Raw genomic sequence first — 23,002 nt, forward strand, 5'->3', positions numbered from 1 at the left:
AGCATTATTTTTCTTTTGATATTACTATTTATCATAAGGAAAAGCAAAAATTACGTTATCAGTATTAGGTGTGAAGAATTTTTAACCTAAGTGAAAAGATACTCAGATCTTCTGAAATCAAAATAGTAAAACAAAACAAAACAAAACAAAACAAAAAACAAAAAAACCAAGGTATTTAAAGTATTTCCTAGCTCATCCACCAAACAGGCGCACAAGCAAACACTAACCAGGAACAAGGAGCAGCCCCAGCAACCAAGTATTTGTCCCACAAAAAGAAGAGGAGCCCTTGGAGAGACAGCAGCTTCCTAGGTGGGGCAAGAAATGCACTGGGTGGGCGAACTGGACGTCCTGTCACACAGGGAGACCCGAGAGCACTGAGGACACGTGGAAGCCTGAGGTGCCGGCAGAGGACACCCGCGCCACCTCAAAGTGACAGCTCAAGAATCAGAAGGACAGTAACGGCAACAGATGGAAAAATATTGCCAAGTTTTAGCTCTACGAGTTCATGGAAACATTCCACAAACACTGCTCGGCTGTGCTCACCTGAGGACGGTAACAGGGAAGTATTTCTCCCCTAGAACCCTAAAGCTGCATGTTCACGTGACTGAGCACAGCAGGAGGAGAAACGGCCGTCTGCAGGATGCTGTCCGCAAACTCTACAAGACCAACAAGCGCCCAATGACGCATCCTGGAGGGGAGCTAAGAGACAGGACCGGAACCCGGGGTGACAGACATGCCAAGCAGGGGCCACATGCAGGTTCCATGCAGCCCCCGACGTGACTGGACACTTCTCTGAGGCCATCGGCAGCACGTGACCAGTGACAGAACAGCAGACAGCACTAGGAATTAGCCTCGATTCTTTTGCACGTGACAACAGAACTGTGGTTTCTTCTGTTTTCATTTTTCAAGAATCCTTACCTCTAGGAAAACCATGAAATGGAAGATGAAACACTGAGAAATTTGGGATTTGCTTCAAAACAGTCCAATTTAGGAACAGGAGCCATACATGCAGGAGCAGAGGCGAGACACACATCCTTAATTACAGGCGCTGGGAACTGTATCTACCGTCTCCTTCCGTACGTATTTCCCAGAACTAAAAAATGAAAACTAAAGAAGAGCCGCACCGGGGAAACTGTGTAAGTAACCCTAAGTCTTAGGAGCGCCTGCGCTTCAAGCCAAGCTGGCCCGCAGCGGCCCGGCAGGGCGCAGGGCGCCGGCCGCGGGGCGGCGTCAGCGCGGGGAAGCCCGCAGTACCTGAGTCCGGCCGCCCGTCCGAGCTCCGGAACTCTTGCATCCTCCTCTCCAGCTTCTGCTGCCGGCGGCGCTTCATCACCACCTCCGGATTCGAGATCGTTCGCGTGAAGCTGGTCTCGGGCATGTCTTTGTAAACCTCGGCTGCCAGCCGGGAATTCTCCCTGGAAGACAAGAAAGGTACCGGCGGTCTTTTCTCAAGGTGGTGTCAGAAAGAGCCGGGCTGCAGTCACACCCATGCGTCCCTGGCGGACGGCCCTGGGGCTTGCTCTGTCCCGTGCGCCGCGGGTGAGAGACGCGCTGACGAGTGCCGCGGGTACAAACCGAGGTTCCTCTCATTACAAGCAACACACTAAACTAAAGGGAAATTTATCATCAAGATTTCCCAATGAGTTTATGTGACTTAATTACTGTGGATTCACCAGTCAGTCTAAAAGAAAACTGTATTAATTACACACATCAGGAATTTCCACCAGCGGTTTCCTAAAATAGACAAAATGAGCAATACAACATTCCAACCATAAGAAATAAAGGAACAAATATACTCTTACTGAGTAAAACTGTCTTAAAATTACAGTAAATCTTGAGCTCAACTAGTACGGTTTTTTAACAAAATGATTTACCGACGTTCACGTTCTTGAAGCTAAATTTCAAACGGAAAAGGAATGACAAGGAGTCAACCACAGAGAATGAGGGTGAAGACTGCGGTTAAAGCCGGACTGGCGACTAAAGTTTGATAAATACTCTTTGCAGGTGTCATTTTTAATCATAAAAATAGTTAAAAACCAATCAAGCACTTGGGTGCCTGGGGGGTGGTGCAGTCAGTGAGCCTCGAACTTCTGGTTTGGGCTCAGGTCATGGTCCTGGGGCTCCAAGAGCAGCCCTCACAGCAGGGAGTCTGTCTCTCTGCCCCTCCCCACGCTTTCCAACAGCAAAAAAATCAAACTTTGAATCAGCCCAACTGGATGATTTAATTCATTTTAAGTGACTAATTTTCTAAACACAGACAATATATCACCAGGAAAACTGCACTGATAAACGGGACAAGCAAGCCACAGCCCACATCTCAAACGCTCCTTATCTCTGGCATTTCTCCTGGGCCAGCACTGGACTTCCGTGAGCTCTACTGCTGATGCTGGAGAGAACCTTACCATGTAATACTGTGCTTGAGAGTTTGCGCTCATTAGGCAGACATCACTGCCTGAACCCACTCTGATACGAACCAAAATGGACCTGAGTCTACTCTAAAGTAAACACCATTAACTAAGGAACAGTTAAGTGTCCTCAACAGATACAGAACGCTGTTGCTAACAAACAGAATATAGACGGTCAGTGAGTGTACAAAAAGACATCTGCCTTGTTAATGATAAAATAAATGTGAGCTATGGGAGCTTTTATGAACAGTTCCCAGGGCAGTAGGAAGCAGGCAGGCTCGTGGGCTCCAGCAGACACTTCCAGGGGCAGCCTGGTGACGCATACGTCCTCAGACTGCCAGAATCGTGGTCCGGAGCGCTCCCAGAGCTGGAGAGCGAGGATGCCCATAGTAGTAGTGCTTGTAATACCAAAACACCTAGGAACTACCTACAGCACACAAAAAGGAGCCAGTGAGATAAAATTATAAAAAAAAAACTGTGAGACCACGACATAATCATCTAAATTACTTCATGCTTTTATGACAATACATCCTTGTGAATGTATATATGCATTTATGGGACATACTCCAGTGGAAAAATGTCATTTGGAAAGCTCTAGTTTTAAAAGCCCATAATTATACCTGTTTAAAAACTCTATACATAAACTACATAAACAGGTAAGTATGTATTTGTGTATGAAAAGCAAACTACAGGGACACGTGAGTGGCTCCATCAGGGAAGCATCTACCTTCCGCTCAGGTCATGCTCTCAGGGTCCTGGGATCAAGTCCCACATCGGGCTCTCTGCTCAGCAGGGATCCCGCTTCCCTCTCTCTCTCTGCCTGCCTCTCTGCCTGCTTGTGATCTCTCTATCTGACGAATAAGTAAAAAAAATCTTAAACAGAAACAGTAACCAAAAAACCTACAGTTCTTTTTGGGCTCCTGTGAGGACAGGTGATTCCTCCTCTCTCTCTGACAAACCCATATGCTGACCTTCTACCGTGAATGGTGTCACCTCAGCACTGGAAGGACAGTGCGGACACCACGCTGCAGGCCCAGCCAGGCGACAAGAGGCCTCGGGGGCAGCACATCCCATGCCGTAGGCCAAACGACCAGACTGACGCACGTGAAGACGGGCAGGACGAGGCCAAGCTCCCCCACCCAGGGGGAAGGTCAGCTTCCTCTGATGTCTTTTCTGTCATCATCAAGATGCAAAGATTTCCCTTACTGCAGCAGCCCTGAGGTCAGAAGCTCAAAGGTCTTCGAGAGGAAGTACCGCGAGGACAGGGCTGGTGTGTCGACGTAAGGAAGGGGAGCTGAGGGCTGGAGTCAGCCAGACAGGGCGTCTGAACCCGGGCTACGGTTCGGGCTGCTCCTGCCTACCTCGGGGGAACAGTCAGTGGAGCGAAAGACTGCAGGACGGCACTGCTGCCTTAAGACCGAAACACCAGAGACAAAAGGCCAAAGATGAAGAAAACACTGACCTCAGTCGTCTACTCCGAGAAAACACTACTGCTCACCAGCGTGCTTCTCTGGGACTAGCAAACCCACGAGACAGGTAGGGTCGGCTGTCGGCCGTAACCCCTGCTTAGGTGACACCCCTCCCCACACACAAGAGCCAGAGGCGACCAAATTAACTTCCCAACGGATAGTCACCCTCTTCACAGTTTCTCCGGTAATTTAACGAGCAAAGGGAAACAGAGATACTTCCAGAATTACTTACGTGTCATCCCCTTGGAAAGGCCTGTCTTCCTTATCAGATGCCTGCCTCACGGCCTCTTTTTCTCTCTTCTTTTTCTCCTTCTTTTCTTTCTTTGAGAGCGTTCTCTTGAAGTTCTGAATAACACCTTCTTTCTCCTGCTTTTCAGGTCCGTTGCTTTGAGCCTTCTGGTGAAAGCAACATCGTTACTATGATGGCTGTTACACAGAGTCACAGAAAGGTCTTTACGGCCGCGCTAACCGCGTGTCGCGTGCTACCCCAACACCCCGCTACAGAACGGGGACAGGTCCGGGCGATGGGAATGTGCTTTACCTTGACTGGGCTAATGGTTACAGGCATGTATTTAGCAAAGCTTAGTGAATTATACATCCAAGCAAGGTCTGTGTGTTTCACTGTGTGTATATTTTACCTTAATTCAAAACTAATATGTAAGCAAACAGAAAACCAAACCCACTAAGAAAACTAGGGTAGGAATCATGAAATCTGATTTTCAATGAATAAAAATCCAAATAATTTACATAAAGTTACTTTTTTAAAAAAAGCCTAACCAAAATACGGAAATAACTGGGGTCCTGGGTAGCTTAGTTGGTTGAGCGTGGCACTCTTTTTTTTTTTTTAGAAGATTTTTATTTATTTATTTGACAGACAGAGATCACAACTAGGCAGAGAGGCAGGCAGAGAGAGAGGAGGAAGCAGGCTCCCTGCTGAGCAGAGAGCCCGATGTGGGGGCTCGATCCCAGGACCCAAGGATCACGACCTGACCCGAAGGCAGAGGCTCTAACCCACTGAGCCACTCAGGTGCCCCAAGCGTGGCACTGCTGATTTCATTTCGCGTGATCGTCTCAGGGTTGTGGGACTGAGTCCCTGCATGGGACTCCATGCCCAGTGCAGAATCTGTCTCTCCCTCCCCCTCTACCTTTCCCCTTGCTCTAATAAATAAAAACTTTAAAAAAAAGGAAATAACTGTTTAAATCATTATCTACTTCATATTTAACTTCAAAACAAATGTTAAGCATACTGTAAGAAGCTGACTTTTTTAGAGCAAAATTATTACGTAATGTTTGTGCTAAGACTTCCAATTTCTTTCCCAGACCTTATTTATCTGCTTGTTAGTTCTTAATTCACAACACAGCCTGCTGGCAGATGACACAGAGGCTTTTTTTTTTTGGTATCATTAACAGGGTGGTAAAGAATCAAGAAAAGCACGAAAGAATAGTAACCACCTTCTGTTTTATCTAAGTTAGCATTTCCATTTTCCTTGCTAGCCACTTCAGCACTGTCCTACCCCTCATACGAGCTCTCATGCACACGGAAGAGAATCTCTGGCCCACTGCAAGGCACATCAGCTGAAATAAGGGGGCAGGAATGAAATAAAACATGGACCAAAAGAAGAAGAAAAAGAGAGAGAGAAAGATGTCCATTATTCCTTTATATGAATTTGCTACAAATGCCAAGCCACTGAAGCACGTAACAAGTAAGGCCGAGAACACATTCTGTGTATCTAAAACTCTTCAGCACGGAACACCGACATCACAGAAATAAAGTGGAAAGTCTCTGTTTCCGGAGTGAACAATGGCACTCTTTCCCAATCTGTTGAGGAAAATGATTAAACAGAGACTTTTTTCAAAATATCCTTGACTCTTGCATTTGCCATCATTCGTCAACACTGAATCTAGCGTAAGGTGCCACTTGATCTGACACAGAGATGACCGCTGGTCTCGAGTCCTGTCTGTTTCGTAGTGCTCTGCAAAGAACAGCGGCACAGGAACCCCCATCTCCCGACCCAAGAGAGTTTCAGCATCACCGCATGACCTCAGCCCAGAAAGTCTGCTAATTTCTAATCTTACACAGGGTATGAAAAAGGTTGAAAATGTGCCCTATTAAGTTGTATCTGAAAAATCCACACATAATAGGTTATTAAAGTTCTATTTTCCCTTATGATTCTTATTAAAACATATTCTGACTTTCTAATTTGGTAAAAAACCTGGGGCTGATTACCTGATCATTCAATCTCTTAATAACAAAAGCTTCTATAATGCTTTTTTGCAAAAGTAAACAGCAATATTGGGGATTATTTAGTGAAACAGAGGACGAAACAGAGAGAAGTAGAAGTCCTTTCCATTTGCTTACTGGGAGAAGGGCAAAAAAGTCATTTAGGAAAAGCAGCAGACGGGACAGGTCAGTGGAGTCCCCCCATTATCGTGAATCTGTCGTTCACCACGGTCAGACCTGGACCCGGGATGTGGTCAGCACGGGACGCGGCCAGCACGGGACGCGGCCAGCACGGGACGCGGAGGCCCTACCTTAGGAGGAAGGGCATCATTCTCGTTCTTAAGGACGAATCTGCCCTCTCGATCATCTTTATTCCAATTCAACTGAACAACAAGGGGCTTCTCATCTATATCCAATCTTCTTTCTTCTTCAAATCATGAAATGAGAAAAAATTAAGTCATGGTTATTCACCGGCACCAGCTAATACAACATTCTCCTAGATGTTTAATTTATTACTATGCTAATCCCAATTAGCGTATGTTAATCAGCACAGCAAAGCTACCTAATGCTAATACAATATTCTCCTATAAATTTAAATTAAGATATAAAATACTTTATTACCACAAGTACTTACTAACAGGCTGAAATGTCATTTAAACTGTTACGTGCTAGTTTTACTTACTTACTCTTTTGTTGCCACTGTAATATATACTACCATGTACCCAGTGCCAAACACTGGCCAGGGCTAATGTCCTTATGACATTTAGAATCCAACTGGGAAAATAAGAGAAATATACACAAACTAGGGGGAAAAAGTATACAGGGCTTTGCTATCAGCCTGATTCTGTAAATCAAACTGTCTCATGTATGTAACTGGGAAATAAGGAAACCATGTTAGCAGAACACAGGAGTCCGGCCAACCTGTGAGACTGCCTCCTCACACGAGTCCTCCTATTGCTCGTCTCCTCAGCTCACCAGGTCCAGCCCTCACAGCACCTCCCACCATGAAACCACCATCCCATGTCCTCGTCAGGGGAAGTGCTAGGGTCAGAATACTCCTTCTCGTTTGCTAGGCATGTACTGGTCAGGACAGTGACCGAGTGGGCATCCTGAGGGCCCGGCACACCTTGGCCGCTTAGTAGAAGCCTACAGCTGGCAAAGAGCTTCCACGTAACTGTAGAATGTCCACACTGAGGTCGGCAAACACAGGAGGTGGAGGCCAGCTGGAGAACCACCATGGTAAAGGAAGCAGGAATGAACGGGACAAATTTAAAGGATAAAAAGACTTACACAGGCTTTCAGTAAATACTGTTTATAAACAGCAATGTTAATTATAAGAATAGAGAAATAACAAATTCTAATTTATTATTTTATGAACTGAAACTATGAGAAATGAAAGAGCAATAAATTAGGGAATGAATGAAGTCTGAAATTCCTGCTACAAACCCAAATTACCAAGTTCTTGTTGCAAAATCTGTACTAGATCAAAATTCTTCACAGTGTATTTTAAGAGAAATAACTTTGAGAACAACTAAGTTGAAATCCTAACAGTAAAAATAAAACCAAGGGTAGGGTCTTCTAGAGCACATGAGCCTACTTAGTAAGCGTAAACGCAGTCAGGGTCCTACTGCAACTTGGTAACTTTAAAATCTCTTTCTGCCTTGGTGGGTCTCACGCTGCTGTTTCTAGGCAGAGCCCCGTTTACTTTCCCTGCTGATTTCACACAAGGAACCCGGAAACACGAAAGAAGAGGAGCGGAGTCCCGTGGACTGCGGGATGCGGCTCGGGGCCGGGGCTTACTGCGCGCTGGACCTTCAGTTCACAGGCAGGAGGCGAGGGCCCGTGGAAACATCAGGGAAACGAGATGCACTGGGTGGGCGCTGTAGGCACTGCTCGCCGCAGGCAGCCCCTCGTCCACACCAGACCGCCTCGTCCCCTCTGCTAGCGCCACGGCGGGGTCAAAGCAGGAGTTCCGTGGTGCTGGACAAAATCAGCAGCGCTGCCCCAGACCCACACGGTCAGGAAATGAGGACACACAAACCCATCAGGGATGAAAATTTTAGTCTTCCCTGCATTTTACGTGCACAATTTTTTCAAACATCTATCAAGTTGTTGTTAGAGCATGAATACTTATTAACTTGTCTGAACTGAACTACTCAGTAAAATGAAATGTTAAGTATTTCCTCTGACCCACACGTGCCACTGAAAATCACGGACACCCTATGGGCTCCCTGATCTGAAAACTGAGAACAAGCACACGACGGCTCTCCCTGCACGGGAGGCACAGGTGCAGCCCACTGGGACAGGGACAGAGTCAGCCTGTCCCAGCTGCTCACCTCCTGGCGAGGGCGGCTTCCCTGCCTTCTCCAGACACCTTTATTGGGCACGCACCCCCTTACAAGTAAGACAGTTTACTTTTTAATTAAAGAAAATTTAAAAGAAACTTCATCAAAATCATTCTATTTTTAGATCTCAAATTTCAATCTTACGTATTATCCGAAACACTTCATTTGGTGGCTTTCAAATGACCAAAAAGTAAAAACACAAAAAGGTCTAAAAGTGAGTTATTTTCTTCTCGATAACCTGGTAATAAGGATTCCAAGGTAAAGGAAAAACTCAACCTCAGAAAAACCATCCAGAGCGAAGTACCCTCTGCTGAGATCTAGCTTTGGCACCGTCTGCGTGTGCGACGTCCTCATGACGTCACCAGAGTAGTAAGTGAGCCTGACCCACCTAACATCCTACTAGAGAAAAGACTGTGTGGTCGTACCCAAATCCACACAGTATGAAAGTGTTCCCCGAATTCCGCATGTACAAAGAAAACTGTAATTCTGAAGTTGAGACAACTGATGCTCAAAGAGGGCTCAGGGCTCGGGGATGGACCTGAACAGGTGCCACATTCCGGTCTGGATGGAACGTAATCTTTCACGTGCTCACTGAGAGCTGCCTTTTTTATAGGTGACTCCATACTTCCGAAGGACTCATAAAACTTTTAGAGATTTTCACATTTCTAATCAGTCTAACTTAAAATTGCTGCTTGATATAGATACTTAGCATATTTTCAGAAACTTTAAACTTAATTAAAAACAAAGAGAAATTACTACCTAAGACAATTTCCTCAAGATGCCCTAATTATCCCCAAAGAATAATGAAAATATACTGCCTCACATTAGAAAATACTCATTTTTGTAAGACTGATGACTCATACTCACATAACGTCTAATGGGGTTAAAATTAAGTGTCATATTATATATAATCTGCACGTAAGAGTTCTAAGAACCACGGCTCCAGAAGCAAGCAGCGCCCTGCATCATCGGTGCGCGGGCAACACCTCGGGCTGCCGAGATTTTAATGAGGACACACCACACTAACGTATCCCTGCTGACCCAGCACCTGCACGCCACCTTCCCGCGGGGTCTCACACGGACATTTCGCAGACACGCCACACTGTGCCTGCCCCTCCAGAAAGAGAAGCCCCCGCAGGAAAGTAGGCTGTGACTGGACCGCCCCACGGACCAACATGCGTCGGGGATCTGGAGAGACCCCACCAGTCCCCTAAGTGTGCGCACAGACCTCCACTGACGTGCACTTCATAGAGGGAGTACTTGGGGGACGACAGCATCCGCATGTCCGGCCGGAATTTCTCCGCCAGCGTCTCGATCACATCCTGGGTGGTAGCAGTACTAGACACCCGAATGCACTTCGTCGCGAAGTTTCCAGCAGCTTTGTCTTGAAAATAAAATCTCATCACTCCATGGAATTCCAAGTCCTGAAAGAAAACAAAAAGGTATGATTTTGGAAAAATAACATGCTAAACTCCTTGGCCACCCTCACTGCCCCCAGCGCGACTGAGGTCCAAAGGCTCATGGGTTCCTCCCACCCACCGCCCGCCACGCGAGCCCAACCAGTCGTCCGCCTTCGACAGACACCACAGATCCAGCCACAGTCTCATTCAAAGCAAGTCAGATGATGTCAATCCTTCCCGTTACTCCTGGCAACGACCGTCCTACAGGCTCAAAGCCCATCACAAGTTAAGTTTTTCTCTAATTCCTCCCAATCTATTTGCTGATTCTTCACTAATAATTATGACCTAATAATTATAATAGTTATGGAATAGTAAAATGCGGCTATCTGTATAAACCATATGAAAAGTAAAGCAGAAAATGAAACACTGACATATATTTCTAACCCCAAAGCTTTACTATACTTGCTCGACCCTGTCAGATCACTAGGCAGTCTGTCCTACCCACTTCCCACTGCCCCAGGGAAATACAGGGTAAGTTAACATGTGTGTAAAAAGAAAACACACACACACATACACACACCCCATTGAAGCACAGATCTTGGGTTGAAATAGGGCCACTGATTATGGGGGTGACACTGAAAAAGCTTTATCAGTTAGCAAAATGGGTACTAACAGCCCTGCTCTGGTCTCTCAAAAATCCTATAAACTGTGTCTTTGTACAGCTCAGGTCAGGTGGCAAAGAAAGTCAAACAACATCCTTTTGGGAGGTTTGTCTTTTCCTCTGGCAACCCTGGACCTCCATGAAGTAACAAAACCTTGGAAGACGCCCCTGAACTGTGACCATGCATGTCAGCACAGCACCATACCACTGTGACCAGCACCGTACCACTGCGACCAGCACCGTGAGACGCCGCTGAGCTGTGACCGTGCCTGTCAGCACGGCACCATACCACTGTGACCAGCACTTAAGCACAACATTCCTGGTATCAACAACAGCTCCTGCGTGCCAAGTACGTCCTATACTTCCTCAATGCCAAGAGCTGTCTGGACGCTTTCCCCTGCGGAGCTTCCCCAGCTCTCCTCTGCTGGCTGGCCCCTCCCCTCACCGGTCCCCTGGCCTATCCCTCTCATCATCCAAACGTTTCCACTTCAGGTTACACTCTCCCTATCCAACCCCCCTCAGGCTATCCTAAGACGGCACAGGAGGAAACAAGAATTATTCTACACATTTAGTTGAATAAATTTAGGTCTCTATGGGAGTCCTACTTCGATCCCAGAATTCTGATGCTATCATCACCACTACTGCTCTGAAATCATCTTTAGATTACACTAACAGTCTCAAACATTAATTGGAAAAACTACCCTGGCTCCTCCCATGCCTCATGCTTCATAGATGAAGTTAAACCAAAAAGGCAAAGTAGCCTCGCACTTGCTCATTTTGCTAACACAGTAATCTTCCATCATTTGCGGCACAACGAAGCCAGGTGCGCTTAGACAAGATAGCACCACTTTCTCTGGTAACTGCCCACGAACACCTCCACGCTACCAGACGTCAAAGATTGGGGAGCGAACGCCCAACTGGGCAAGAACACAGAGGAAACCATCAAGAATGAATCTGGTACCGCAAGCATGGAAAAGAGGAGACCCCTCAACCGCCCTCATGAAAATGCCTTACGTACAGATTACTACTGTTTTTAAGAGGAAACTACAAATACAAAATCTCTGTTATTAATGTGGTTTTGCTACTGATCTCACATAAAATGTTGAGATAAAAGGAAAAAAAGGAACAAACCCAAGGGCAGAGATCCAGCAAGCAACAGCATGTCTACAGAGAAATAGTATTTCTGTTGATGTTTTTAAAAAAACAAATCTCCAGGTTCTACAGCGAGCCTAAATAAAGCAGCCTACTAAAACTACCTTTGATTTCATTTGCACTAGATAAATGTCAATAAATATTAACTTACTTTGCCTGGTTACCTCATTATCACACAGAATACCTGAGTATTGCTATTACTAGAATAACACCTGAATAAATTAATACATTAGCACTGTTTAATTATTCAAAAAATAAGTTTGGCCTGTGTGACTAAGTCCACAGAATTTTATCAGACCTGAGAAGATTGATAAAATCAAGTTCCTGAACCCCAAAGATCAAACCAACTGTAATAATAACTAATATATATTCGTTAAAATATAACTATAACTAATAATAACTAACAGATATTAAGAGCTACTGTGTACCAGATACTAAGAGTTCAGCATTTAATTCCTCGAACATGAATTAGGTGCTGTTATCATCCCGACTTTACAGGGGCTACAAAACAAGGTCCACAGAGGTTTTACGTCTGTCTGAACTCAGACCAGACAGCTTGCCAAGGAGCAGGGCTGAGACACAGACAGCATGAGCTGTCCCCTGAAACCGCAACTCTTGCACCACCATGCCCTAACCCTCCTTCCAGAAGCTTCATCTTCTAGAGGAAGATGGGTATGAATGTCTTCCGTTTCTTTACAACACGTAGAAGAGGGGTTCCAGAAAAACAGTGAAGAGAAAGAATTCTGACACTCAGAGGGGTCAATAACTTGCCACAACCCCTACCTAGACAGATCTGGCATCCGGATACAAGCATCTCAAAGCTCACTCTGGGATCGGAGGCGAGGCTCACACCGTGCGCGCGGCCTGATGAATTTCTCTATTAGCCTGTGAGCCTGCACGCTGCGGGGTGCGAGGGACACCTGGAGTTTGCAGCAGGGCAGAGATGAGTTGGCATTTCAACTTAATAGCTGTGTCTTTGAGTGAGTGCTCTGATGTGCATGTGAGCTCCAATTTCCTTGATTATAAAATACAAATAAGCTGGTTTTGCGGAGTAAACTATATAAAGAACCAGCCAGCAGCACTCCCACTAGACAGAAGCTTTCCTGAGGGGCCTCTGATTCATTGCTCTAGGCCCTCCCTCAGTCGCTAGTACATTGCTTCGCACATAAAAGTAACAACAAATTTGAGTCAAAACTTCCAATAACAATATACGATTCTTCCAGCTGTGGTTTGTCTGTTCTGAACTGATAAGGACTCTGGGACAAAACTTTAAATCTGTAATAAGCAGCCATGAAGTTTCAATGACAGGCTAACATTTATAACTGTACGAAGACCAATGCTTCCTTAACAAAGTCCTTACACAAACTAGCCAAAAGACAACAATATTTAAAATTAAAAAACACTGTTGTAGGTCCTCCAATACCTAAATGTACTGCCCACTTGCTAGCAGCATATTTTCAGGAAGAAACCTGTGTTTGGAGCAGGCAGGCCAGTAACTGGGGTACACCGGGGTAAGCTCAGGCAGCCACCATGTGCCAAGGGCAGTAATCTAGAGGCAGAAGATACAATGTATCACCTGTTTGTTTTCCTTTCTTTACAGGTTATTTTTTCCTGACAGGAAAACAAGTTTCTTTCTTCCCTAAAGGTATATACTTACCTTTGTATAAACTTCTCCCTGAGAAATATCACCACAAGGATTATTACAATGGAAATGGAACACTACTTGGGCTGGACTTAATGACAACTCAGAAACAAAACTATTTTAATATTTATCAGAAAGAACAGACCAAAAGCAACGACAACCCCAAACCGCAGAAGGCTGTATGAATTACTAGAGAGTCAATGCAAAGAACTAAGGGTTAAAGGTGGAGATCCACTTTGAAGTATTTTACCAATATCTTAATCAATGAAACTGATCATTAAGTCACCCTCCCCAAACCAGTAAAAACTCACCAGGGCAATCCTAAATCTCCTTTTGCCCAAAGTACTCAGAAGCACTGGTTCTAAAGCCAATCGGCGGACAGGGCTAGTCCATCCTCCTCAGTGTGACCAGCACTCGTGTGAAGCCACTTCTAGCCCGCAGCAAAGCAACGCTGACTGTAATGGGTAGTCATCCGACTCCCCCGCGGAAAAAAGGGCCGCCGACAGAACACACCGCTTTATTACACACAGAAAATTCATTCCTAACGCTGGTGCTTCCAAAAATAGGTGCAAATGTTAAGAAAAAATACGGCTGTGCCTCAAAACACACACACATTATTAGTACATAAATTGATCAACTAGACAAGAGCCATCTGAGTGTTAATAATTTAGGTAGAAGATAGAAAAAATACTTGAATATGTGTTTTTGGAATCTTACTTACATGAACACTGTTTCTTAAACACCAGAACTTCAAGGATACTCCTTAAAATTATATGCATTTCAGGAAAGCTTAAAATAAGTAACAACTGTAAAACGACATCCTGGCCAGGCTCATGCTTACTCCTCCCATGGCCTTCATTCCCAATGTGGCCCTTTCCGTGCCCTTCCGGCCTACTCCCCATTCCTATGGGGGGGGGGGGGGCTCCTAAGAAACCCGACGTTTTCTTTTTAAAATATTATTTATGTATTTCTTATCACATCTAATTCCCATCCTCTTGGGGCACCTGGGTGGCTCAGTGGGTTAAGTGTCTACCCTCGGCTCAGGGCATGATCTCAGGGTCCTGGCACTGAGCCCCACATAGGGCAACCTGCTCAGTGGGGGGGTGGGGGGGTTCTGCTTCATGCCCAGAAATGTTGCAGAATCTGTTTCCTCTTCTGTGAGAAAGGACTTCCACAGGGCACCACTGCTCTGTGGGCAGGAACGCTAATGGGCATACAATCACGTGAGAGCACGCCTCTCTGACCCCGCAGTCATATCTTTATAATAAAATAATTCAAATATCTTTTGTCTGAAAATAAATTTGTAATCTGTTACACACCACAGTGTCCCCCTGTTCAAGTGTGAGCCAACTACTTTACCTCTAACATCCTGATGCCAGTTCAGCAAAGATGAGAAAAACCAAGTTTACTGAACTAGGGGAAAAGTTATCTTTCAGGTGGAAAGCAAGTTTTCTGGATCAAAACACACACACACACACACACACACACCCTCAAGAACAACAAAGCACATCTCCCATTTTACAAACTCTTAACAAAAACCCATCCGGTGCACACACACCTTCACACACTATAAATGCGCCGTCACCCAGTGGAGAGCACACTGTGCTGCGAGAACCAGGAGGGCCCCCTGCTATCTGAGACGCTCAGCGGTGCTGCCGGCAGGGACTTCTTACCTTCAGCTGCCCCCATGGCTAACACTCGCGAGCCTGGACTCTGCCAACCGTCACCGCGAGCTAAACCTGCATTCCGCTGCGAGACCCTTACGGAATCAGTAATCTACCCAGTTCCTAAGTCCACATCATGGGGGGTGAGGGGGAGGCGTCAAAAAGTGAAGGTTTTCCCGAGGGAACTCTTCGACTTTTTAAGTCTCCAATAGCTACCACACACACACGTCCTGCGGACTGAAACACGATCAGTCAGACAACACACTGAACCACCTGACAAGAGAGCGGTCACCACATTCATGATCAAAGACGATGTCTATATTTCAGTGTATACTTCAGTGTAATCTTTAAATGTATTTACATAACAGATATACAAAAACAACCCTAAATGCCACCAATCCGAGGTTAAAATCAACTTTGCTGAAGATTCTTTGGAAGTCTAGCAAAGCCCATCAATCTGTTCTCAGAATAAAAATTTTAAATGCATTAAATAAAATACAAAAGATTACAAAAGAAACAATTACATTAAAACACAATAATTAAAGTAATTTTGGGGGCACCTGGGTGGTTCACTTGGTTAAGCATGTGCCATGGGCTCAGGTCATGATCCCAGGGTCCTGGGAGCAGGGAGCCTGCTTCTCCCTCTGCCTGCAGCCCCTCCACCCCCTGCCCGTGCTCTCTCTCACTCACTGTTTCAAATAAATAAAATCTTAAGAAACAAAAAAAGAACAATGAAATCTTGAAAGTTTTTCAGTCATGGGGATAAATATAAAGGAGGCTCATCTATTTAATTTCCTTATTTCAAGTGTTTAATATAACAATAAATCATAATTACAAACTTATTATTAATGAAATAAATCTATTTTCATAAAAATAGAGACGCTTTAGAAAAAAATTCAAGGAGCTGGATTCTCTAAGAAGAGAATGAAGTAAGACCAGAAGCTACGTGTCAGCGGCCCGCGCTGAGCAAGCGGAGGTGTGCAGAGAGGGAGGGAGGAGGCAGGGCCTTGGAAACGGGCAGACGTTCGCTGGGGCTCCGGTGTTTTCACTGGACGCTCACGTGGGCTCCCGGCGAGACGCCTGAGCTCTCGGGTTCCCTGCCTACAAAATGGAGAGGCGACTCTGTCCCACCGCGTGTGGGGTCAACACACCCCTGCGGTCTCTAGAAGCAGCCGCTACGAATGAGGCACTGACGACAAATGCCACTTCTCGTGTGCTCTCCCGCAACGGCTCACAAGTGACCACGGGTCTGAAAGGCCCCGAATCCCATCTCTAGCAAAACAAAATACAAAAGCAAAAACAATGGAGCCCGTAAGAAAAGTAACTGAAAAATGTGAAATAGTTAACTTTACAGAATAAAACTGACACTTTACAACACTTATAAATTGCTTCTGAAGCTCAATATCCAAAAGTTTCCAAGGATCTGACTAGAACCAAATCCGCATACACAGAATTCCTGACCTCTGTCCTCAATATCACAGTGGGATAAGATCAAAAAGAAAAGCCAAGAATATAAAATTAGAAAATGTGTTTTTGTAACCTGCTTCTTAAATCTGTACTGAGATTCTTTTTCAAGTACATAAAATGTTAAAAAGGAGTTTCAGGGCATGTGGTTGGCTCTGTCAGCGAGGTGCCTGCCTCCTGGCTTCAGCTCAGCTCACGGTCCCAGGGCCATGGGATGGAGCCCCACATCAAGCGCCCCACTCAGTGGGGAATCTGCTTGGAGATTCTCTCTCTCCCTCTTACATGCCCCTGCTTACATGTTCTCTCTCCCAGAAAAAAAAAAAAAACAGAACAAAATAAGTAACTAAGAAGGACCTTCTAGAGCTGAGCAAAGGTAGCGCACCACAGCAGCTGTACACACAAGCAAGCGGACGGTCATGTCCCGCACTTACAGTAGCTCGCACACCGAAGTAAATTCTCTGCTGACTGATTCAAAGAAGCTTCCTATAATCAAAATGCTGCCATCCATATCTTTCTCCTCTAGTAGCACAGCAGACTAAAAACTGAATTCATAATTCAACCTACTTTGATTAAAAAAACAAACAAACTTCACACAACCTTCCTAAATTAAAAATATCCTCCAAGCTCTATGGTAGAACCGCATTAGTACGACCCTAAAATACAGGCTGTGGTTCGTCCTCTATGTCCTACGCAAAATACCCAGAGGGGGCTGGGACAGAGGAGAAAAGAAAGAGTTAGAAACTAACTCATCGTGGGACCGCCGATGCAGCAGAAGTGACATGGACTAGGGTGGTCTTACAGCAGGAACTTCACAAACTCGACAAACTCTGGTCAGGGAGGCTCTGCACTCGCCAGGCACATGGCCGGCACTCTCCCCCTTGGTATCAGGAATGCTCCTGAACCGCGCAGTCAGTGCCAAGCAGGACCTTCCCACCTGACTTGCCGTCTCCCTCTGCCTTAGCCAATGACCCCAACAGACTGGAACGCCACTTAGGACCAGGCAAGAGAAAAACAAACAGGTGAGGTGCGTAAGTCGGCACAGGGACCTTGAAAAGGAGTCCTGTCGCTAAGGAGGATTTTTAAGAGCACTAGTTTAGAAAAGGAACACAGAACCTCTATGTAGGGCAGAGCCACGCCGAGGACAGCTCACAGGTCAAGTGAGGCGCCTTCTGAACAAAACTGCGGAAGAGAATTAGCACGGAGAGAGGCGGTCGCCGGACAGACGCATCTTAATGTCACTGAACACTCTCCCCAGAGTACTCTCACCTCCTCGCCCGGCTCCTGCCAACTGGTAAACAGCCCGAGCTAATGCACGCACACACAGACGACAGAAAGCACACTGTGGAGTAATCAGCACAATGGCATAGACACAACCTCACAAACAGATACAGAAATAGGGTGAGTGTAACGTTCTGTGAAACGAAAACCTACAAACCACTGTGTTCTTCCACACGAAATTCCGCTGCTAACGACACCGGACTTGAGAGGACGTCTGCGGGTGAGGCTACTGGTCTGGATGTGAGGGCACACACAGTAACAAACAGTGACAAGTAAGAGCTTCTGTTTCAACTTAAGATACTGAACACAGAGTCAACCTGAAACATAGACTGTCATACCTCCTCATGCTGCTGGAAGCCTCCTCTGCCCACAAATGATGTCAAGTGACATTAAGACAGGCAGACGGATCTAAATTTCTGCCCGAGACGAACAAGGAAGACGTTCTGCTACAGCAAACAAAACGAGAAAGGGAAAGGAAAAACGAAACACGAATAACGATAATGACAACACAACACAGACCCAAGAGCATCTAACACATCTGGGTATCCCTCCTAAAAACTTCCGTAGCCAAACGCAGTGCTGAGATGAGGGCTCCCCAGGCGCTCTCTCCTTCGGCGCCAACCGCAACCCTAGAGGCCGGTCCTACTGCTCTCCTGCCCCACAAAGGAGGAACTGGGTCTGAGAAAGACCAACTCACTTGACCCTGATGGCACAGCTAATACCGTGGGCCAGAATTCCTACTGAAGCAATTTTGAAACAGGAGGCTACACTTTTCAATCACGAAGCAACACTGCCTCTTACTTACCCCGTTGTATAAAAATAAGACTGGGGGGGACTGGGGGGGGTGCCTGGGTGGCTCGCTGGTTTAAGCCTCTGCCTTCAGCTCAGGTCATGGTCTCAGGGTTCTGGGATCGAGCCCTGCATCGGGCTCTCTGCTCAGCGGGGAGTCTGCTTCCTCCTCTCTCTCTGCCTGCCTCTCTGCCTACTTGTGATCTCTGTCTGTCAAATAAATAAATAAAATCTTTAAAAAAAAAATAGTAAGACTGTAAAACTCCCAGTTCTAGCATGACGGTACACTAAACATTCAGGAACCATCACCTTATATGACAGATAATACAAAATAAACCTTCTCTTAAGTATATCACTGAGTTTATAAAAAGAAAGAAAACTCCAAGAAGGAAAGCCAGAAAACCAGGTGTACTGGGCGGCCCCAGAATGCCCAGCACTGCGGCCCCCACTACACGGGGGTGAGGGAGAAGTACACAACCATATTGCAGAGAGATCCCAAGGGGACCACACAACTAACTGTAAAAAGCCACTGTAAAACTTTCAGAGTAAAACATGGAATGTATGCATCAAACAAGAAAAAGTATAAAACTTAAAAAAAGATACACCCAACTCTACTTGAAAAGTTTTGAAATCTGTGACAGAAAACACTGTAAAACAAAATGAGAAAAAATGTGAAAAAATGTAAAAAAATCTAAAAATGTAAAAAAAATTGTAAAAAAATGAGAAACCATAACATCAACATATTTCTAAAATACATAATGTACGAAAAATCAGAATTCAGATTTTACAAAGAATTTCTGTGAGTCAGTGTGAAAAAGACAATTAGCTTATGGGAAAAAATATATACAAAATATATAAACAGGCAATTCAAAGAGAAAATCAGAATGACCATAAACGTAACAAAACATGTCCATTCACTGAAATCAGGGTAATATATAAGCAATAAATATTTCGCATATTCCAGCTTCTAAAAGAAAAAAGTCTGAATACACTGAGGAGGGAGGACATTCTGGAATCGGGACTGCAAACTGATATGCCATCTCAAAGATCAATTTGCCAGGCCAGGTAAACCAGAATCTCTGCATGGCCTATGACCAAGTAATTACCAGGTGTCCCAGCTAAAAATCTCCTTTATACGGAAGGAAACATGAACGAGGGTGTTCATGAAATACACATCTGTGACAGTGTTAAAATACAAACAACCTGATCATTTCCACGTAGGGGTTGGGACAGATTAGCCAGGCTAATGCGGACAGTGGAGTAGCCCCGAACAGCTGAAGTAAGGGAACGGTCATCCACAACTCTCAGTGAGTCGTTCTCTCTGCAAAGGCAGAAAGCGAGACGGGAAGGCTATGTCTGTAACTATTAGTTCCTTCACATTTCTGGGCCTCCATTCAACTGAAAGAAAAACATTAAGACCTCCCTTGCTGTTCTGGGAATTAAATGTGGTTCATAGCCCCCACCAAGTGTGGCGTGCGTCCTCAAGTCAAGGAGGCCTTGAGACAGCCCGCTGCCAGGACACGTTCGCCTTTCCCAAGGAGCTGTCCCCCGGTACAAGGACTGCCTAGGGAGGCACAACCACGGGTCTACTCAGAATGGGTCCGAGCGTCCGGACAAGGGTTGTCTGTTTCTCAAGAGATGGAAGGAAGAAGGGAAAGAGAGAGAACAGTCCACAAGGGAGGAAAAAACAAAAACAAACACCACAGTTCAGAATTTCCAAAGCTGGGACACAAATCAGTTCAAAGATAAACCTCACTTCACTGATACCTTTGAACTGTATTAAAAATGTAAAAATTACAATTCAATAAATAAATAAATGTAAACATTCCATGATATGGGATAACGACTTAGAGTAATTTTTTTTTTAAGATTTTATTTATTTGAGAGATAGAGCAGAGTCCGAGAGAGACGGAGATGCAGACTCCCTGCCGAGCAGAAAGCCTAACGTGGGGCTCGATCCCAGGACCCTGAGTTCATGACCTGAGCAGAAGGTAGACATTTAACCAACCGAGCCACCCAGGCACCCCTCGAGTAAAATGTTTTAAAAAGAAATCAAAACTGTAATTTAGTCAAGGAAGACTTAAGCAAGTACGCCTAGGGGACAGAGGAGTTTTACTTCCGTTTAAGTCCTCATGATCAGCCCCTCCCCTCCTCCCCCTCCCAATTCTAGGCAACGGGGAAAGAGCGATGAACAAAATAACATCCCCTATTTTCGGGAAGTTACAATCCAGCAGGAAATACACAACACTGACAGGTGGTGGCAAGCAGGAAGAATGACACAGAGCAGAGGGACCAAAAGTCACTGTGGGTAGAAGTGGGAGGGAATACTTGAACAAAGCCCTAACTCCAGGCAAAGAGCATTCCAGCAGAGGAAAGAAGTACAAACGCCCCCAAGACAGCAGCCTGGCTGGCACGTCTGACGAGTAACAAGACCACGATGACTGTGGCAGAATGAGAAGCGGGGAAAAGGGCATCGCACTGGGCTTTGTAGGCCAAGGTACACTCGGAATCATATAAAGCCATCGGAGAGTTTTGACCAGAAAAATGACATGATTTAACTTAAGGTTGAGAAGTATTATCTCTGTGTAGGAGACAGGTAAGAGGGCAAAGGAAAATGATGGGGGAAAAGAAGAAAAAAGACTAGGTAAGAGGTCACTGGAAGAGTATGGATGAGGTGAGGGTAGCGTAGGCTGGGCCAAGCATCAACAAGTAGTTAGATGATGAAAACAGTCCAAAGGCAGAGCTGCCAGAATTCGCTGAGAGATTCAGTAAGGGGTCTGAGAGAAGGAAAGAAATCAAGAATGATGGCCAGGTCGTGGGCATACACAACAGATGAAAGCGACTAGCCGGAAGCCTGCAAGGCTGGGGGAGACTGTTAGAGCCGAGCAGAGTGGGCCAATGGGAAAGGAGAGCTCCGCTCTGGACTGTTAACCTCGCGGCAATGACTGACCCTCGGGATATAAGCTCGGGCAATCCGGCACTTACACTCATGAGCAAAGGAAATCTGACCCAGCAAGTAACTGTGGAGAACAGAGGAAGTACCGGGGTCAAACCCTGGGGTCTCCTTCACTCAGCAAAGGAAAGCAGGTCAGTCCCAGAGGCCATGGGGACAAAGAGCTCACAGAGGACGTGTCACATCAAGGTGTTATGAAATGACTGGGCTTGGCCATGTGAAGGTCGGTGTGGACTTGGACAGGAGAGGTTTCAGTGAAGTCAAGAATTCAGCCTCTTAAGGGTAAGAAGCAATGAAAAAGTTGTAAAATTTAACTTATATGTTTAAAGTTCAACAATTCAAATTGATAGCAGAGTGCATACCACGCTTCCCTGTTTCCAAAGAGCCAAAGCTCAGTGCAAGCACCCAAGTGTTCGACAATGTGCTGTGCTATCAACAACTGCCTCTTCAACCTTGGAAATAAAAACAGCTGTCTCATACTCACTACCTAATTCCTAGAGTAAATTCTTCATGCCCTCGGCTCTACGCAGATTCCCCCCTAGCAATTCTATCTTCCCAAACACTAGGGAAGAGAGGTCAGAAATTGCTAAAAAAAAAACATTTCAGCATCGCGAGCCCTGGAGGTGCGGGAGTTTGGGGAACATTACTTGACCATCTGAGCACATAAAAGACTGGAAGCAAAAAGACCAATCACAAGTTTATGATGAGGAGAACTGATATTTTCGTACAGACCAACCTGAGGGAGAATGCTGGAGCTCTAAGACAAATCCTACCTGCAAACCCGCTACCCGAGTGCACTGACCGGCCGCTACTGGACTCTCCAGAACTCCAGTTGCCTTCCTTTCCGCTCCTGCACCACCGCTCGTCACCTAGTCCGTTGCCCGCTCCTCTCCTCGAAGACTGGCCACCGAAACCAAATACAGTTTTTGCTTTGTGTTTTGGGCCGTTATTTACAGATAACGGGAGAGGCCTAAATGTCCATGTGCGTGACAGCACGGCTGCAGGAATGAACGCCAGCCCGCGCCGGCACCTCCTCAGGAACAGTCACCCTGTGACCACCAGCCCAGACTCCGAAGCAGTACTGGATTCGGGCACAGGCAAGTCATCACCTCGACTGCCTGGTCTAGAAAATACAGACTCCAGATTCTAAGACGACAGCCGTAACATGTGCAGTTCAGTCCTGGAAAAGGAGAGGAAGGCGGAAGAGGACCCAGGAAGCAGCAGCTACCGGGAGATCAGTCAGGCCCTCCGTAATGCCCTCTTGCACGGGAATCTGTGACCAGGAGTAGCTGCGGACGTTTTTTAGCATCTAAACGAGTGTGCACAGTGGGAAGCCAGTTAAGTAAGTGGGCCATGTCAGCTACAGTCAGTGTCCATTCGCCCCTGTGGTCTCAGACCAGTCCCATACTTAATTATGGACCTTCTTTAACTGACAAAGAGAAAAGACTCTCTGTGGCCTACAATGCACAAGTGATTTTGGCAAAGGGAGGATGGAGGCTCCCTGGGGAGGGGCGGTGGTGCAGGCAGGGGCGCTGCCCAGCAAGCAGCGGGCGAGGGGC

At 45.9% G+C, this 23,002-nt stretch overlaps 1 protein-coding gene across 15 annotated transcripts in view; it reads right to left on the reverse strand.

Annotated features, from left to right (window-relative positions):
- AFDN (afadin, adherens junction formation factor) overlaps positions 1-23,002 on the reverse strand; it is a 126,353-nt gene that overhangs the window by 86,973 nt on the left and 16,378 nt on the right. For 8 of the 15 annotated variants that reach the window (XM_032338459.1, XM_032338456.1, XM_032338465.1 and 5 more), the window contains exons 2-5: positions 9,669-9,864; positions 6,407-6,522; positions 4,107-4,270; positions 1,255-1,415 (exon numbers count right to left, since the gene is read on the reverse strand). In XM_032338459.1, coding sequence (XP_032194350.1) covers positions 1,255-1,415; positions 4,107-4,270; positions 6,407-6,522; positions 9,669-9,864 — 637 coding nt within the window. Of the gene's footprint in view, positions 1-1,254; positions 1,416-4,106; positions 4,271-6,406; positions 6,523-9,668; positions 9,865-13,076; positions 14,194-23,002 lie in introns of those variants that run through there. The other 7 variants (XM_032338467.1, XM_032338457.1, XM_032338464.1 and 4 more) reach the window with 4 other exon arrangements.

Source organism: Mustela erminea, chromosome 4, assembly GCF_009829155.1.
Source record: "Mustela erminea isolate mMusErm1 chromosome 4, mMusErm1.Pri, whole genome shotgun sequence".
NCBI lineage: Eukaryota > Metazoa > Chordata > Mammalia > Carnivora > Mustelidae > Mustela > Mustela erminea.